Raw genomic sequence first — 20,153 nt, 5'->3', positions numbered from 1 at the left:
TGTGCAAGGGAATAATCGACACCAGATGAAGCAAGCAACCTGAACTGCATGTTAAACGAGGGGAACACTGAATAGGGGAACACTGAATATTATGCTGGGCACTCCTCGAGGTTTTTTACTGCTATCAGCAAATTTATCTCCGTGGAGCGTCGCATTAACTGAACGTGTTTGAAGGAATGGCAAAACCACATATATTTTTCTGCGTGCGCATCCTCCGTTACAAGTGCGTGGTGTCGATTTATTCACTGATGCCTCCAGTGTTATTTGACAAATAGAAAATAGACTATAGCATGGATGCAATAATTTATAGCTTATACTCAACTGGAAAACAGTTATGTCTGAATATATCAAGAGCTTCTCAAATGGGTTGTTCCTGGAGGTTACAAAAGCATTTAGGAGGGCTTCCAATCAGCAGCTTTCTCAGTGTGGAAATGTATTCTCTTGAATGCAAATTTTCGCCTCCAAATGTAAAACGTTTCGCAACAAAGGTAGGAATGAATACTTAGTGTCTGGTACGTTACTGTCGACAGGGAATGTTTCAGAGTGCTTTGAACGAATAAAAAAATAATGCAGAAGTTAGGCCCCCCTCCCATCACCCCTCAGGTAGTTATGGGTAGCCTATCTGAACAAACTGACGCAATGACCAAGTACGATAGTTAGTGATGCGAGTTAACGATCAGTTTGCGAAAGGTAGGAAAGAGACTGACAGATAAACTCATTCATTGGAACAGTTACGGTACGTGTTGAGTACCGGAGAGGTTAGATGACAGCTCGTAGTATCTTGTATCGTTCACACTGATCACGATCGGTTTACAAAATTGTGTTCCTTTTTTAACATTTGCTAGTGCGAGAAGGGATATGACTACCTGAACCTCACAGTTACGTATGAAGTATTAACGCGAACAAATTGAAATATAATTTAAGAACCAATAAATTAATTAATAATCCCGGACGAGTGCTCTTAGTGTGCTTCATACATTGAAAATGCAAAAATGCGATATGCATTGGCACTCATTCAAGTACTCCCACTAATTAATGCTTATCTTTGTCGGCTTTGAAAACCATCTTGCAGTTATCTTCCGTTTACTATGGAAGGACATTATTCTTTATATAGTTATACGCCATCTATGGGATGCCGCAAAATAGTCAAATATCTGTGTAACACGGAGCAGTTTCACAACAATTATGGTTTTGTCTCGAAGAGCAGTTATACAATAATACAATTGTCAAAAGTGCTCTTCACTGCAGATATGCGACCTGTGTAGCAGCACCATGACACTACAATTAAACGCCGCGTATAGTGTGAAAATTTCAGCCTTTGCCGCCTACTTGAACATCGGCGATATCGTGAATTATGTATCCCAGCACCGTCAATCTAGAAGTCTGTAATGATAATCATAACTTTCTACAGAAATCCAGGTACCTGGTATGACCAGCACTGGCATCGCAAAACCAATGGCTGAAGATACCCTGTCGATAATGTATTCCCAGAATGGACATGAATTTCAAGATCCGGGAGTCACGGCTGCTGAAAAAGAAGACGCTCTTAACCAACTCCGGGAACTTATTTCGGGTGAGGCTGAACGATAAATCACAACAGTGTGTCCTCCATCAAGCAAGAAAAAAGCTGTTTTCAATTTTTATTTCTCTTGTCTTTTTCTTTTGTCTTTTTTTTTTTCTTATAGTACATATTACCATTTGTCGGCTGCGGTGAGTTAGCTTTTGCTGCCTGGAAGGGAATATACAGTCGAACCCCTTTAAAACGATCCTGCCGGTCTCCCAGCTTCTGTTTCTTCTATCCTAAGTTAATAGTAAACTGATCCCATGTTATAGCAAAAAAACGAAACAAGACAAAAGTGGTGATTAATTAATGCCTCGTAAAAAACTTGTAATAAACGCCCGTTACTTCGAAGCGGACCTTATCATGGTGCGTTTCAAGCCATCTGGCGTGGTCATGTGCTCCTTTCTGATATACCTTTCCTAGCAGCGATCTGCATTTGAAATTAGCAGTTATCTAATCGAAGTTAAAACTTTCTTGAGCACCTGGCGGGAGATCGGCGTTTATTGGCTCGTTTAATGCTCTTCGCTAACTTGTGAGGGTCTATCGAGGGAGCTAGCACTGCACGCGGACGCACAAAAACGTATTCCGTCTTTTCATTGCAGAGAGAGAAACCCTCTAATGAAGAACAGAGATTTTAGCCGGCGTTTTATATTTCGCTGACATGCTACTCTGTGCAGGAAGGGCAATTGAGGAGGAAAAGATGGGAAAAGAATCGTGAGGAGATTAAAAGAAATGAAGGGCGAGATAAATTGCGGCCATTGAATGTCTTCTAAGGTGCATCGTGGACTGCGGAGAGTGTCAAGAGCTGATTGGGGCAGGTTATATTCACGTACTGTGACAGCCTCACTTAGCAAGACACACCAGATTACTGGCATGGAGAATTCACACATTTCTGCCATTGGTCTGTCAGCGACATTATGCATACGTTTCCTTCTCAACGCGGCCGCAGTAAAGTTCCCTCTTCGGCTCTGCTTACACTTGAGAACCTTTACTCATTCGCCGGGCCACAGGTACGCATTGATGGTTCGTGTAGCACTCCGGCGTCTGCTTTGCCGGCGGGTAATTGGGGCGTCACATTTTACAGCGTTCGCTGTTAAGGCCGACTTCCCCAGTGAGACGTACAGACCTTCTTCGTTGGACTTCGACTATCACGTCGTCGTCGTTGTTGTGCCGATCACTTAAGCCGAGAGCTGTGCACTTAGCCTGCGCCATGCGCTCACTTGGGGGTAAAAAAAATGGCGCTGCCATCAGCTCTGACGCTCCCTTGAATCCTTCGCTTTGGGAACGTGTTTTGAATGAAACCTGCCTGCAATTCGAAACAAGCTAGAGCTGAGCTTCCTGATTACCATTTTTGCCCTATCGCCCTATCGCCCTACACTTTTATTTTGGTCTTTTTTTCTTCGTTCTCTTTTTTTTTTTTTTTTTGAAGGGAGTATTACGTATACAGAAGCACGTTACTTAGTCCCCGCAGTGGCCTGAAGCTCCCCCCCCCCCCCCCCCCCAATCTACTCTCTCTTCACCTCCAAGTTTGGAAGGTCAAAGGTGATACAAATATCGTTTAAAAGCGTGGCTTTTTGAGCTTATTTGTGCGTGAACATAGCGAGATTGTAGGGCAGAGCAAGACAGGACACAAGAAGTAACTAATACCACGAGCTCTAAAGCAAGACAGGACACCACGAGCGCTATGTAGCGCTCGTGGTGTTCTTTCCTTCTGTCACAGTTTGTAGCGATATCTTCACTACGCCAGGTTTTCAAGACGTCCCCTTGAAGAAAATGTGACCTTGAAAAACTTTGAAGGTCAGAAACTCGAGCAGTTGCCATGCCATGCAGTGCCGGTTCAGGTATTCACAGAACAAGTGTGACAGATACAGTTATTTTCCTTTTCTGTAAACCAATTATGCGAAAAAATATGAAAACAATGCGGATTGAAAAGGCGGTGTTACAGAGGCTATCGCTGCAACACTCACAGCTTTTGCTCTGTCACTAGGTTCAAGCCATGCTTAAACCTCCGCAATAGCTCCACTAAGCTAAATAAATCCAAGGTCACGAGTGCTTCCGGTGACCTTCAAGCATCATCGAGGTCAAGATGAAACTTAAGCCACAACCACTTTGGGTAGCTATATTCCCACCAAAAGGTCAAAGTCAAAGATCAGGTTACGTGGGAAGTAGCTTAACGCGTGAGCAGCTGTGTGGCAAAACACATGATCGCTGACGTCAATATTGAGTGCGCAGCTACGCCACGGAATCGGAGAACGCCAAGTTCGAACCAAGAACTTGCTTTACGGATCACTGGAGTCTCTTCCTAGCCATAAAAAAAAAAAGGACCAGCTGAATAAATAGCTTTACAATGTGTAACCATGCCTCAGCTTTCGCATCATGCTAGGTTAAACCGAAGCTAAATCACAGCCAATTAATTTTTGTGGACACCTGAAACGCACAGCAGCCCTTTGTCCTCCTGCTACCTTAAGGTCAAATGAAGGTCAAATTTACGCCCATGCGCAGAACGGCTCTACCTAGCATAGTGAAGCTTTCGCTTCAAAACTTGCTAGTTACACTGCAACAGTTGTAACTTCATTACATCATGCAATTTTCTAACCACGCTTGTTTTCCATAAATAGGTGAGATGCTGCTTGAGTGCCCAATGGATGACGCCTTCCTCATCAAGTTCCTGCGAGTCCGCAAATTCGATGTTCAGAACGCTTTCAACAACGTCAAGAAGTACTTTCAGGTACGAAGGGACAACCCGGGAATATTTGGCAACCTGGGCCCGCATGGTTTTCCTTACGACGTCGTCTGCCGCGTGCATCGGCTGGTTGCAGTTTCACGCAAGACGGATCCCGAAGGAAGAGGCGTGGTGATGTTCAAGGCAGGTGAGCTGCACTGAAGCTGCCGTGCATTTCGAACCTGTCATGTTCGAATAACCGCATGTTCGGTATTGGGAAGCGAGGTGCAGAAGTGAAATTTATTGTCAATGATTTAAAACACATGCAGACTCTAAGTAAGACCGACATTTGAGCTGTCGGTACAGCATCCGAAAACAAAAAAAAAAAAAAATAAAACAGCGTGTACAGAACAAAACAAAGATTGCGTTGTTTAGTTTTTTGTACTGTCTTCTGCGCGCGCTATTTTTTTTTTACAAGACATATGCATGCCCATATTTCATTGAAAGTTGCACTGCACCATCGCTGCCGCCGTGGCTGCCAGTAAGAGCATCGCAGTCATCCTCGAAGGAAAATTTTATATAAACAAGGTATACAAAGAAGCGCATACACCTATGTTTCTATGTTGAAGCAAATCCAGTATATTTGGAAGTGGGCAATATCTCCAATGAAACTTAAAATCTCAACTGAAACATTACGTCCCCAATCGTCGAGAGTACATCGAAATACCGAAAATAACATTAAAAAATATTCTAACTCACTGTATTACAAATTGTAACCTACTGAGAACGCCCTTGGTTGTACACTTTAATATCAATAGACTGGATGCATGTCTGAATCTTCGGAGCAACGGTAAATGCCAATTAACACAACATACATCACTGCTGCCCCTTAAAGGGTGAAACGATATTCACTGCACGTAGAGTACCCAATGATGAGGAACGCGAGGGTTTTATAGTCTAACTTGGAGCCAGGAATTCTACATTTGGCCCTGGTCGGCAAATGAAGTGCAGGTCTCTTACTTAATCCGGCCATGACATGCATATTCATTTAAACTGAGTGCTGACATCAAGTCAGGAATAGTGCTTATCTTTTACTTTCTCAACTTAGTTAAACCTTTAGACACACACCTTTTGCTGAGTCGTAAACTTACTGAAACGTTACTGGTGGTTTAGCTATAGTTAAACACAGTGTGTAGGCGATAGCTTCATTTGCGTACCTCTCCACGGGCTCTATGTTGTAGCAATGTCTTGTTGTTGTTGCGACTGTATAGCAAGAAGGAAAAGAAAATCACGGGCCTACTACTAGCGCTGTGGCTGAGCCATCTCCGGTGCCTCGTGCGGACAGAGGAAAAAATAGAGAAGAAAGAAAGAAAAGAAGAAGAGGAAGAGAGAAGGACGCGGGTCGCAACAGCCGTCGTCCGCCACCGAAGCAGTGGCGAGTGCAATAACGGCCTACAACAGGTACAGCCGCCGGTGGCAGGACAGCCACCGACGCAAAGAGCCGAGGTCTACCATTCCCATCCCCTTACGTCAATTATCACATGACAATGAACCCTATGCCCACATCACAGTTCATCGCTTTGACCTTTGACCTTGAACTTTGTTAACATGGGGTGTGACACCATAGCGACACCACGAGTGTTTCGTGGCTTGACTTCTGACTCACTTGAAGGTCATATTCCTGTGCATGGAGACCATGCCTTTACATCGCGCAGTGAAGTTAGCGCTTCAAAAAAAGAATGGCAGCGGTTTTACTATGATTGAACAAAGAGTCACGATAGCTGGGTTTTGCTGGCTTTGCATGATTTATCGTTTTTTTTTAATTCTACACGTCGCAATCTTTTGAACTATATAAGATGATTTTGTATAGTACTAAGCTCAGTTTCTGACCACAGTAAAAAACTTCAATGTAATCAAAGAGCCTGCAAATATTGCAGTGCAATCGTCAACGGTATAAGCTATCCAATTATAATAAACTTGAGGCTCCAGCTTTGTTTTCATTTTAATTTCTTTTAACTATTTATCGGGAATTTCCTAGGACTTAAAATTAGTCCAGTGCAATTGTACCTGTAATGAGCTATTCAACGACGTAACACATTGGTGTTGTAGCAAAAAATTCAACTTTTTATTAAAACTACACAATTGACGGTAATAACAGCCGCAATGGCTCAGTGGTTAGGATGCCCGGCTGCTGAACCAGAGCAACCAGTGTCTTATGCGGCTACGTAGTTCACGTTTCAACAGAGATGAAACGCAAGGTACCCATGTACTGCGCTCTTACTCAGGGTAGTCGAAATAACCAGAAACCTCCAGCTACGAAGAGATTGAAGTGGTTGCTACCTACCGTTGAGATTACTCTGGCGGAACCTGGCGGCAATGACTCTACCATAGCGAAGCTTAGGCAATAATTACTGTCCTGGATAAAAGCACGTATTGGTGCCACCTGTCAGCTCGGCGTCGCCATGTAAGCAAACGCCTACAGTGAACAATTGCTGCTGTCACCATTTTGAGCCCCGATCATTTCAGTGTCTTGTGGGAACTTTATAAGAAGGCGGAATGCCTCTTTCCTACATGCCTGGATACTATTTGTGTTAAAAATGCACAGGAGCGGATGTGAGGTCCTCTTTTTTTCTCTAGGAAAGCGAACAAGAGACACATGAGATAATGCCGTAAATTCCCGCATACACCACAAGAGGAACATAGCGCAGACGACGCCAGGTTAGTCTCATGTGTGCAGTCTTTGTCAAAAGTTTGAGTCCAGGGGGTCTGCCTCTAAGCCATCCAGTGGCGCTCCTTTAGCATTCGTGCAAGTATTTCCCGTTTGTGAGGGTAGAACAAAAATATCTTGCCTTCAAGATAATTGGAGCACTGGGAATGCCCTAAGAGTCACCTGGTGCGGCTCAGAAGCAAGATTCCTGGGCTCTAAACTTTCGACAAAAGCTGTGCATTCACGTAGGGATGCGAGCAGAGCCCGGGTAAATGCGGTGCAATAAATCAGCCTGAGATCTTAAGGGTCACATTTGTCACACTTAGGCGTCATATCCGAAAAAAGGAAATAAATAAGGAAAATGAGGCGATCATATTAAGTTACGAAGGCAGTCAACAGCCACTGAAACCAGAAAAAAAAAAACATAGGTGATCTAAATTATTTTCTCAATGAGCAATGTGAAATAATAACAATCATAGAGATCAACGATTACAAGGATGAAGAATAAACAACCACATACTTCAGGTCAGGTACGAGCCCATCACTTCCGACTCGGTGCCCTACCGAGTGAGATACGGCGCGGGCTCATCAATCTTCTTCTTGCTTAGGTATTTACGTCGCGGGTACCCTATCCTTTATAATGTTCATAATGGCAGATATGGAGCGGACTTTTATGCAATGTGTTCTAACAGGGAGGATGGAGGAAAGTATGATAACCTTCTTAAGCTACTTATGACATCAAAGTTGCCAGATCTAAGGACCCTGTTAAGCTAATCAGCAGAAAAACGCAGGGAAAATGAGGCCGCCCCCTACGAGATACATATAAATGAAGTCACAGCAGCCACAGACACCGTGAAAAGCATAGGTGATCCTTTTCGGTGTTGATCAATCTGAAATGACAATGCAGTAACGAAAATAAGCCATTAAAAATTAGAGGAAAAAGAAAACACCCATGCCAACCCGCGGCATATGTGGTAATTTTTTCTTCTACTTTCTAAACCTTTATATCAATGATTACATTATTATCTGACATCAGTGAACACCATAAAAAAATCCCCATGCTTTCGTTTCTGGATGTAAGCTGCCTTTGTAGTGGTCGCCTAGAGTATTGTTGCCTCCATCATAGCGTATGGGACGTTCAACTCTATACATCCAAGTAAAGAAACAGATGACTGTCCATAAAAAAACTTGTTTTGATAATTTATTCGGCACCCATATGTTCTTTTTTTCAGGAGGCTGGCGTCCCGACATATGCTCACTGAATGACTTCTTCAAAGCAACCATACTTGTCGTTGAGCACCTGCTTCTTCGAGAGGAGTTCCAAGTGAAGGGTATCGTGGTCATACTAGACATAAAGCACCTCAGTCCTTACCATCTGGTCCATTACACACCTTCTGTCATCAGGACCTTTGTCAGCCTTGGGCAGGTGAGTCAAAACTTTCAGAGCTTCAGCAGTAAAAAAGCATGAATTAGTTCGGTTGGCGTATGCGGGTAAACATTTGTAATAGTTATATGCAGACACTGTATTCGCGCGGAAGTAGACGTAAATAAAAATGGGATTTTTTAGAACAAAAAAAGGCAATAATATAACATAATACCGATGAAACAATGAGCCCATATTCAACTATCATCTCGCATCTGTGCGATAAGCGTTTAGTTAACGTTAGTTGGTTTTCATGTTATAACCTTTCAGCATGGAGCTTTTAACGAAGTTTTTAGTCTTGATAATCTGATCAGATACAATGGCACCCTAAAATGTAGAGGCTTTACAAGATAGAGGAATAGTAGCAGACGTATGAGATATTGCTTTTACAGCCGACCTTGAAAAGGCCAAGTGTTAGGAATGCGGCAAGAAATTATTGATCGAAGTATACTTGAAAAACTTCGATGCGCGATGCGGTTGGACTTTCGTGGCCATCAGAACAAGATAATTGTAAATATTTGCATTCGTGTATGATCTGCAAAGCTTGTCACAGGTATGTGAAGCTAACATTATGCAGCTTATTAGCTTTTTAATACGCTGGTTCTGGTATAAAAAAACGCGAATTCACAGAGGTAACAGCTTCTCGTACCAACAGTTTTGACTCCAAGAAAAAGGACACCTTTGAAAAATTTCTAAGCGCGAAATATCTGTAGACTTCTTATTAATCATTACAGAAATTACTTGTATTCCAGATATACCAAGAAATGGCACCTTATTTACCCGTTTTATCCTTTACCATCCCAGTCTGTAGTGATAACTCTAAAAAACAAAAACAAACATCTAATCGAATCAGAATAATGTGGTCCCACGTTCTTCAACAAAAAGCATATCTTCTGTAAAGGAGGCATTCAACTGCATTCACTTATATGTCCTGATTTAACGAGACTCAGCCAAGTCATATTGATAGCAGCATTTAGTGTGAAGATGGTAGTAAAACGTCAAAGGTTCTTCTTGTTCTTCTTTTAATCTTCCGCACCTCTCTCAGGTGCTCGTCGATTCGGCAGGCGACGTGCAGGTCACACACAAACACACTGAGACAAAAGCCAACGAACTTGCAGTAACAAAACGAAAATTAACTTTATACGACAAGGACACGAAGCACAGAGTACAGAAAACTTATTTACATGAGACAGAGAGGCGACACACTTTACAAAAGAGACTGAGCGAATAACTAACGGCAAAACGAGCGCATAGCTCTTTTAACGACTTCTCAGTCGGGGCCTGCCTGCTACGCTGTCTTCTCCGAGCGAGAACTGAATCAGAACCAGAACCGTCGGTGATTGCGCGGCGCGCTCTTAGACAGCGCCGAACCTTCTAGGCGCGGAGGAGGAACGGAAAATAGCTTAGCGCTGCCAAAGCTATGCCTTCCCCCCTTGGCCTTTTGGAGAGGCCTCGAATTTTCTCGAACATAGTCACCACGCGCGGCCCTCCCTCCCGCGCGAAGCGAGGAGGAGGGCCGGGACAGTGTGGGGGAATGCACGCGTGACTCCGCGCATGACGACGAGGGCGAGGATGCGCAGTGTGGTGGGAGGGATTACGTAATCGGCCGCGTCGCGTTATCGGAGCTTGGAGAACATTCCATCGTCGTTTTCTGCGGCGCGCGCGCCGAAACATTAGAGAATGGACCACCGCGGCCTTACAATGGTCGTCAATATACGTGTTCTTATTTCAGGGCGTGCTTCCCGTGCGGACTAAAGGGGTCTATGTCATCAACAACCCTGCCCTCTTTGATGTTCTCTTCGCAATAGCCAGGACATTTATGAAGGCTAAATTGGTAAAAAGGGTAAGCGTTCTACCACGTTTTCTCCGGGGCGAATTCAACCTTGTTCAAGCATGAATTCTGTGGAATGTATTAACGAAACTATACTTAAACACTCAAAGGTTGGCTACCATCTGTAACGCGTTTTTGTTATAGCATCAGCAGCCTGCTGCATTGAACCTCCCAACCGAGAACCGTTGCACTAAGAGCTATTAACACGAAGAAGATAATCCATATTTTCGCGCTCTCGTATATGCATGTAAACCTGACTGAACAGCACCTTTGTCAGTATGTTGCATCATAGTGTGCGGTTTCCAAATATTGTTCTTTAGGCGAAAACCTGATATTGCTATCAGCGACGAAACCAGACGTTGCCAGATGTAAAAAAAAAAAAAGTGGCACAAATACTCAAGTGGCCTCGTGGCAGTGCTTCAGATAGTTAACACAGTTCGATATTGCAGGCGATAATACCAGGACAAAAACTTTCGAATTGAGGTCAAATTCAGATGGAGATGCCTGCAACCAAAGGAAAGTAATTCAGTTGAAAAGAAAAGCAAATTAATTTGGGCAGGGTGGGAATCGATCCAGGACCTCCGGATTCTGAGACAGGCAAGCCACTCACAGGCCACGAAAGCTCTTTTTTTTTTTTTTCAAAATAGCTTTTATTACATTGAAACAATGTTCTATGTACACGAACAATGTACAGATTATAATGAAAAACAGTACCTGATCAACACTATGCAAAATAGGACGTACCTAGTAAACAAAGCTCTAAACAAGATGCAATATAGAGCATATCACTAAGCGTGAGTACCACGTCGGTTCGAACTCCCCCGCCCCCCCCCCCCCCCCCCCCCTCACGCATACAATTCCCTTAAACCAACAATCATCCTCCAGAAATTGTTCTTTGCAGAAGCAACAGATTCATAATTTTGATTCATCATGCGGGTTTTCCTTAGACTTCTGTTATTTAAACGTGGTATTTATTACATTGAAAACGTGCCGCATTTACCCTAGCTCCACTTTTATTCAGCTTGGACCAGCGAGCCTTCGTGGCCTTTCCTGCCCTTAAATAAACAGAACAAGAGGGTTCGTTGGTCCAAGTTGAATAAAGTGGACCTAGGGAATGCGCTGTGGAGACTGTAGTTGTGATAGGCAGTGGTAGTGAAAAACATAGATGCAAAAATTAAGACAACATCCAGAAGAAATGAAACAAACATCATAATAAGAGATTCAGGTTTTGCTTTCACAGCATGCAAGCAGTCTTAAGTGCTTTTCTTAACATTACGCAGGTCGCTTAGAAAATGACACATGTTAGGCGTATTATTGAATGGATATTTTCATTGGGATGTGAATTCGAAAGGACCACAAAGAAGTATTTATTCTGGCTAGAAGACGCGCACGAACTTACATTCACCCGTCTGCGCATTGCAAAAACATTTGTCATCTTTTCTAATGCCGAAGGTATTGGCGAGTACCTTCTCTGTCGCTCAGTTCAACCCATGCCGATGTGCAAGAGAAAACATGAGGTGGGAAAGCACACACTTAAGCTCCGCCTTTAAGGCTATGACACCACAGCATGAATGACTCCCGTCAGCAGCTCCTCTTGCGGTGTTCGCACTTTGCCACTGGCTTAATCATTAATCCCTTAAATTGTGCCTCTAATCTCGCACTTTTTACCATGCAGTCTTGCTGTGATATGATATGGTTGCGAATGAACGCGGGGAAGAGTTTAAAATGTTATTCTTAATTTATAGGGTCTACGCCAATGTTTTAAATTTAATTCGAATACACACTAAGGCCACCACTACACTGATGCGTTGAATTAAGACATGACCATTAATAACTTTTCAGGGCCAATTTACCTGGGAAAGCGTAATGAATTTGACCGTAATATTCCAGATTCGCCTGTTTGGTTACAACACAGAGGAGCTCCACAAGTTGGTGCCGGAAGACGTAATTCCCGAGGAGCATGGCGGGACGCTCGAGAGCTACGACTACGACACACTGAAGGAGGAGTTGATTCGTGAAGACAGCTACTTCCAGAAGATCAACGCATACGGTTATCGCTCAACAACAGAGGAGTCTACAAACCTGTAACAGCGAACGAGCTTAGCCAAATAAACATTTGACCACTGTTGCCGTATGACAGCATAGCTGTTACATTGATGTCCGTGGCAGTTTATGAAGCAGTACAGAATGCATTACCTTCGCTTCAATATGCCACCGGTCAGCAGCTTTTCTGCTGCTGACCAGTACAAAACCGAAGAAAATATAGTGCTGCAGGGCTGCGGGTAGGGCCAACAAACTGTAGCTTAAATTCGAGGTTGTGGAATGGTGATAAGTTGGAACGACGATTGATTGCAACACTAGCACATTACTGCGCCTGTGTCAGCAAGAACAGAAGATGTAGCTTTGGAGCAGCTAGAGCTGAGAAAAATATTATCATCGGATACAAATAAGAATACACTTTTATTTTGCTCGTAAGAAACCCGAGCCAACGAAAAACAACACACAGAAAGGAACGCATGTACACAAAGTAAGCCTTGTGTACGTGCGATCCTTTCTGTGTTGTGTTTTTCGTTGGCTGTGGTTTCTTACAATCATTTTCCACCAACTAGCTCAGAAACCAATTCTTATTCCGCTCATCGGATAAATGTAACACCTGCTTCTTTCGATGTGGAACAAGGCTGAGTTTTTTAGATTACAAAAGTAGACTGGCATGGGCATATAGTTTCAACGTTTTGCTATGTCTTGTTTCGACATCAACCCTTTACATAATGCTGGACGCCTTAGCATGAGGTATAAAACCATTTGAAAACCACAAAGTAATTACAGAATAGCGGACAACTTACCAGTTTGACAGCCGACTGTTGCTAGAAAAACTAACTGAACTCGTCTATTTCATTTGCCACTAAGACTAGAAACATAGTCGCAATAATTTGCAATGTATCCTCAATCTTTCTTTTTTTCCTGGATCAATCATTCGCATGCAAATCGGTTGCACAAGAGCAACACGCGTGGCAGCGATTTTAATTGGAGGATAAATAACCACTTGTGTAAACTTGCCGTTGGCGCTCGAGATAATCATAGAGCGGCCACGAGGAAAGCGTAAAGTTCGAACGTTTTCTCCATGCAAAAGCCTGTTGCTCCTTTCATGCCTAGCAACAGAAGGAGCACCTCTCGTTTGCAAAGCGAAGAGCTGCCATTCAGATCCATGGAGCCGAGAAACATTTCGTACCTAAATCAGGCATTGATTGCCTTGCGACCGCATTGAGTAACATGTTGACGCGTCGCTGCGTGCTAGGAAGAAAATAACGGCTGCAAGAACGTTTGCTCTGAAAATGCTTGAAAAAAATAATTTAGCCGGTTTTATAGTGCTTTCGGCTTAACGCAGCCTGAAGTATAAAAAAAAAACGAGAATCCTTCTTACGAAGCCTTGTGCACTATCTTAGTTCCTCTTGAGGATACAGGGCGGAACGTGGACGGGAGCACAAGATTAGAAGACGACACAACGAGCGCTGACTTTCAACAACGTTTATTTTGGAAAACCCTCAACTTCTTATACCCTTACATAGGACAGACTGGAAGGTGCACAAATGACAGGCTGAAAGAACACAAAAACAACGTTGAACAAAAAAGGAGGCATTTGGGGATCCATGTAAAAGGCTGCGCATCGAAAACTTGCTCCGTGCAATTCACACAATGTAAAGTGCTAGCAAAACAAAATGAGCAGCTGGTTCGTGAGATAATAGAAGCCGCTGAGATAGCTAGACTGCAGGAACGATGTGTAAGCAAACCGTCCCTGCTGCTAACCCAAAAAGAAATCAAGCTGCTGAATGTGCAATCTTTTCCATGAGTGTTCAGAGAGTGTACCGCACTGTTGTGCAAGAGAAGGTTATACGACACGTGTATTTATTTATTTATCTATTATTATGTTTTTTTTTGTTTTTCTTTATTATTATTATAACTATGCTGAGATGTGCAAGTCACTTGTACGTGATGTGTGGCGTAAGAGTATAAGAAGTTGAGAGTTTTCTAAAATAAACGTTGTTGAAAGTCAGCGCTCGTTGTGTCATCTTCTAATCTTGTGCTCCCGTCCACGTTCCGCGCTGTATCCTCAAAATGCATAACCAACATGCCCAAGCTGCTATTCTAACTATTTTAGTTGTGCTTGGAAGATTGTCGGTTTTTATTCAAAACTCTTTATTACAAGCTGAATGAGCGTCAGCATAGGAAAGCACCATACAGCTTATCTGGTAGCACTCAGTGAAATACTGTGGATGATGATGTGGATAGAATTATGTTTCATACGCATACCATAACCCTATGTGGTTACGGCGCCAAAAGTAACCCACGAGGCGCTAAATTGAGCGCTTTTTTTTCACAAATAACTAAATGTTTCGGCGTCAGTTGTCGCGAGTTTGTAAAAGTGAGCTAGGTATAAAATTAGGAACCTGAATTCGAAACTGCAGCCCCCTGGCGATGCTGAAATTTTTCACCCGGGACACCAAAAACTGCTGTCATCTGCCCCCTTGTGCCTCTTCAAAAGTAAGCCCACATTCCGAATCCTTATATTCCCTTGTTCGGCTGCCATGATTCGCTAACCAGCTTCTTTCACCAACTGCGCTGTGCAGTGGCGTCGCGGACACGCTGCAGACAACATCGAGCGCGACTGCGCATTCAACTTAATTTAGGCACCCAAGGCTAATAAAGTCTAGAGGAACAAAATGCTGCTAGAACGGCGGTATGTTCAAAACTAGGAAAAATGCTGGCGGCATTTAATTTGGCAGTTATGCTTTTATGTCAAAAATGTGGAAGACAGTTGGTACTTAAAGGTTTGACACAACAGTGTTAATGGAACTCGTTTGCGGCTCCTTTTGTCGGATTCTCTTTCGGGTGCGTGCAGTTTGCTTTGATTACGAGGGAATGCAAGTTCCACAGATCAAGATCATGGAGAATTGCTGATCAAGAAATGCTAAGCAAATGTTAATGCCGTTATAGTTCCTAAGTAAGCTAAACATACTAAGGAGGATGGCAGAGACCCTTTCATTCCGATTTATTTTCTTATTTCTTTATTGCACATATCCTCAAGCCATTGCATGCGTTACTTGGGGATTCTTCAAAACAACGAAACAGGTTCCCAATGACACAGTGTTCTAATAGCAGTAGTAAACAGGCAATGAAGCAAGTTACGTATGAATAAAAAACACAGTCTTAGTTGTGGGAGGCACAAGAATTATGAAGAGCAGATATGGGACAATAGCAGCAAAGCTTTTATTTATTTATTTATTTATTTATTTATTTATTTATTTATTTATTTATTTATTTATTTATTTATTTATTTATTTATTTATTTATTTATTTATTTATTTATTTATTTATTTATTTACAAATACTGCAAGCCAATACGGCCCATGCAGGAGTGGTGCAAAAACTAGCTGCCAGCTTGATTCATCATACACATTGCTCAAGACCATAAAACATGCAGAGAAACACAAAAATCTTGGAGAAAACAATGGAAATGATACAATTACAGACTACAAATTTTAAAAAATTAAATGAGATAATCTTCGAGTTCCTTTGCGAACTTATTTGATTCCGTTATTTTTACCGACAAGGAATTCCAATCTGCAATGGCTCTTGGAAAAAAAACTTTGTTTGAATGCTTCCGTGCGCGCAAAAATTGGGACTAAGGAATTATTGTGGCTATGTCTGGTTTTTCGTGCTGTTGATCGCTTTATGCAATTACTTGAAACTAAGCTTACCTTACCTGTAAGAATTTTGTACAAAAATATTAACCTGCTAACTTTTCTACGAGTCTGTAATAGAGGGATACCGCGTTGCTTCATCATAAGTGATGGGGAATCTAGCCTTTTATATTTGCTGAATACAAAGCGAATAGCTTTTCTCTGTACCCGTTCCAACTGATTTATATCTTTTTTGTTATGAGGGTCCCAAATTATCGCCGCATATTCGACCTTTGTCCTAATAAGTGCATTATAGGCAAGCGACCTTGTTTCAATCGGAGCTGTTTTAAGTTTCCTTTTAATAAACCACAATTTTCCTAATGAAGAACGGCAGATATCTGATATGTGACGGGACCATGAAAGATTGTTCGCGAGTGTAACACCGAGATACTTATAAAACTCTACTTCCTTAACTAAACTGTCCTGAAGCTTATAAGAAAAAATGCTGGGCGTCTTTTTTCTAGTGATCCGTAATAGCACCGTTTTCTCCACGTTAAGTTCCATGCCCCATACCTTGCACCATTTGTCAATCTCAACAAGTGCATTTTGCAATAAAGCATGATCATCCGTGGATAAAATTTCTTTAAAAACAACACAATCATCAGCAAATAATCTGATAGACACATCGTTATTGAGTACATCAACCAAGTCATTAATATAAATTAAAAATAAAAGCGGGCCTAACACACTGCCCTGTGGGACACCAGAAGAAACGCGCAGTACAGCAGATAAACAACCCCCAATGTCAACAAACTGTGTTATATTGCTAATATATGCCTTTATCCACTGAATTATATCGTGCGGCAGTCCAATTTTCTCTAATTTATACAGCAATTTTGTATGTGGCACCTTATCGAAGGCTTTGCAAAAATCCAAAAACAACACATCAATTTGTCCGGATACATCAAGCACTCGCGAGAATTCATGAACAGTAGACACCAGCTGGGTGACAGTCGACAGGTTTCTTCTAAATCCGTGCTGGTGTTTCGTCAAGATATTATTTCGATCAAGAAATTCATGCACATAATTGGCTACAGCATGCTCCAGCAACTTGCAGCAGGCACTGGTTATTGACACTGGGTGGTATTTAGTTACTGAAAGGCGATCACCTTTCTTAAAGATAGGAACAACGCGGGCCTTGCTCCATTCTTGTGGTATCTCACCCTTTTGAATAGACAAGTTAAAAATATGCGTCAGAAAGACGGACACTTGTTCCGCGTAGCGTTTTAAAAACATGTTTGGTATCTCGTCAGGTCCGGTAGCCTTTTTAGGATTCAACTTTATTAACATAGCCAAAACCCCTTCTCGTGTTACTACTAACTCGCTAGGGTCGCTAGGAGCTGATACCGGAATCTGGTACTCATCATTCGGGGAATAAACGCTTTGGAAATAACTATTTAGGTGGTTAGCTATGGAAGTTATGGAAGAATAAAGCATCGAAATGTATAGACTGACGGTTTAGCATATCTAAGCGCGTAATATCGTTCAGCAGCATAACTTGCCGAGGTTTAGCATTGCTTTGCTTTCCTAAGCTGGCTTTAGGATCCGTTGACTCCACCTGTTTTCACCTGTTACCACCGTCTTGCCCGCTGCTATTCTGACACGTGTAGGCTGAGCCAGGTTTGTCCAAAACAGCCATCATTTGATACGAAAATCGGGCTTTCCCAGAATAAATTCGCACGTGAGACATCCACGGAGGAAGAAAAAAAGCACAAGAGATAGCGCGACACCACAGCCAGTCTTCGCAAGCCAAGTTCTCATGAAGTCGCTCCCTCCCTCGTTTGTTCGCTCGTTGTGACGTCTGCATTAGCAACCTCCAAGCTGCTTCTCTTTTTCGATCCGCCGAATCGATCGTGCTTTGATAGATATCACTGCACGCAGCGCAAGAGATGCTCTCCTTTTTACTGAGTAGGTTTCAAGGTTATTGCCGGACGCGCCATACTAAGCTTTTTTTTTTTTTTTTCCTCCATGGAGACACCAACGTCGTCCTCTTCATGCGCCACCTAGCTGGAGGCTATGGATCAGAATACAGTCGTGCATTCCAAATGATCTTCAGCCATTCCGATCTTCAGCGCAACTTTGTCAAAGGAGGGGATGAAGACGATGCGACATTCGAAGCGCAGAGTGAAAGATTGCAAGTTTAGCACTTGAAGAAAAGTGCCACCGAGATGACGCAGCTGATTGACGGATTGTGATAAACGAATTCATACACTCTCGAAAATAAATGCGGCCAGGCGTGGCATCTTTAGCGCAGCAATAACCCGCCATTCTCGTGTGCCACATAGAGTGAAGGCCCATGAGCATTGCTTGTACCCCGTCCACTTTGTCGGCGCCTAAATACTGAGCGCGTCTATTTATCACACGGTCGTCGTTATGAAAGCCAAAATTTGGGCGGCTTGCGGCTGTTCGTGCAGCGACTGCCGGTCAACTAAAGTTGTTGAGAGGATCTGTTGCCGTAACGTAGCCGCAACACTGCGGATCTTAGCATCACAAAAATGACCAAGGATCGCTTCTGTTTACTTCACGACTGAGTGCAGGCTCTACGAACGCTTGCGTTAATTTCTGCGAGATGTTTCTACTAAGACTTAGATTTCAGAAGGTATATAGATATGTTTGTTGCCGTTCTCTTTTTTTCTGAAAGCCACACGGCCGAGAAGAATATGAACACGCATCCGAAGTTTCTCATATTGAAGGGTTAGGTTTAGGAAAGTTTTCAAGAATAACCTAGTTGCTTGGTGATGTATAAAAATTAAAATTAAATATTCTTACAGTGAGTTAAATCGTTTCTCCCTTTTATAGCATCAAAAAGCAAGCAAAAGGACCTCACGCACATAGATGCGAATATAAAAGAGAACTTCAGCAAAAGAATTTCCGTCGGCCGCCTGAGGAGTGTTGGTGCATGGTTGCGTGGTCATGACGTAACAGGCAAATTTAATAAAAATACAGCTAGGCCACAGTGTCCATCTAGAAACTGTGACAGATTCGTGGCAGAAATCGTGCTCTTTACATAGCAGGTACATTGGTTCCGCGACAAGCTGCATTCAGTGCGCGGCTTGTTAACGCAAATGCCATTACATAATTGTTATATGGGCACTATACCGAAAATGTGTGCTACAGTAGCCCGCTACCACGTGACGGCCACAACCTCCTTCAGCTGGGCGCAGTATGTGCCCTTTTCTCATCAGTGAAAGAAGTTAGTTAATTACCTCCATTCCCGAGTTCCTATTTGAAAAGGGACGAGCGGCGATTCCTTTCAGCGATACTTGACACATCGCCTTAAATCACGAATGTGATTATATATTCCAGTGTTGTAATATGGTCCTACCAGGACAAAATAATTTCCTTTTGCGGATTGAACATTTTTTTCCCAATCATACAGCTGGAATTGAAGGTTTATTCATTGCTAACGGAAGCCTTCAGCGCATTAAAAAGGTCAGCACATCTTATTGCGGTTGCTGCTTGCACAGGTCCTTCATCCTTAAGGCACTAGTCTTAGCAGATGCAGGTCAATCAAATTTGGTGTCTGAAAGTGCAAAAAATTATCCTACTAGCTCTATTCGATAACTTCAATATCAGGTGTAATTCCTCCGATATCACACCGAAATTATATTTAGAAATGCTAAGAAATATCACAAGTGCCAAAAATGCTTCTAATTTAATTTCTGTGCAAACTGCTCTTTCCTTTTTTTTTTTTGCGAAACAGGTTGCGTCTAAGTAAGTTTGCATATATAAAGCGCTATTAGCTGTTCATCGTCCTACTTCAAGATACCAAAGCCGCTGGATCAAATTTTCGTAACATTCTCTGCAGCCGATGCAACCTCGAGGAGCCCTGCATTGCCTGCCTTAGAAGGACGCTCGTGCGAATACAAACTTGGTTTCAAAAACACTTTTGTAGAAGCGACAGTGAGGGAATTGCTATGCAGAAATAAAATAAAAATAAATAGCTGTGTAAGAGATCGTAGAAACGACGACAAGAGGTGGAAAGTGAGGCAGCAGTGAAAGCGGCACGGACAGCCAGGCTCTATGCCATGACGCCCATTGGAGAACGTGTAAACAGGCGAAGGGACTTTCTTCTTCCTGTGATTTTTTTCTACCCCTATCAACTTTACCTTGAAACAGTCACTTGCATCGCGAATTTATCCTGTATGGGTACTGCTGATCGGTAAAGAGAGAGTAAGGGGGGGGGGGGGGGGAGAGAATAAGGCGCGATGAGTCCGGGAGCAGTGATCTG

The 20,153-nt window shown here is 42.7% G+C and overlaps 1 protein-coding gene across 1 annotated transcript; it reads left to right on the top strand.

Annotated features, from left to right (window-relative positions):
- Positions 1-1,451: 1,451 nt before the first annotated feature.
- Positions 1,452-12,303, top strand: LOC146190626 (alpha-tocopherol transfer protein-like). The gene is made up of 5 exons (XM_084599817.1): positions 1,452-1,573; positions 4,180-4,431; positions 8,163-8,356; positions 10,086-10,196; positions 12,075-12,303. The coding sequence occupies exons 1-5, from the start codon at positions 1,456-1,458 to the stop codon at positions 12,270-12,272; spliced, it is 873 nt and encodes a 290-aa protein (XP_084455943.1). The 5' UTR covers positions 1,452-1,455; the 3' UTR covers positions 12,273-12,303.
- The last annotated feature ends 7,850 nt before the right edge of the window (positions 12,304-20,153 follow it).

The sequence above is a fragment of the Amblyomma maculatum genome, chromosome 4, assembly GCF_055883805.1.
Source record: "Amblyomma maculatum isolate TAMU_Amacu chromosome 4, ASM5588380v1, whole genome shotgun sequence".
NCBI classification, from domain to species: Eukaryota; Metazoa; Arthropoda; class Arachnida; order Ixodida; family Ixodidae; genus Amblyomma; species Amblyomma maculatum.
The sequence above is the reverse complement of the archived record's forward strand: the minus strand, read 5'-3'. Positions and strand labels throughout refer to the sequence as shown.

Coding starts and splice junctions, on each gene's coding strand:
- LOC146190626 (XM_084599817.1), top strand. CDS start 1,456: ATGGCTGAAGATACCCTGTCGATAATGTATTCCCAGAATGGACATGAA. Junction 8,357..10,085: donor CCTTTGTCAGCCTTGGGCAG/GTGAGTCAAAAC, acceptor TTCTTATTTCAG/GGCGTGCTTCCCGTGCGGAC. Junction 10,197..12,074: donor AGGCTAAATTGGTAAAAAGG/GTAAGCGTTCTA, acceptor GTAATATTCCAG/ATTCGCCTGTTTGGTTACAA.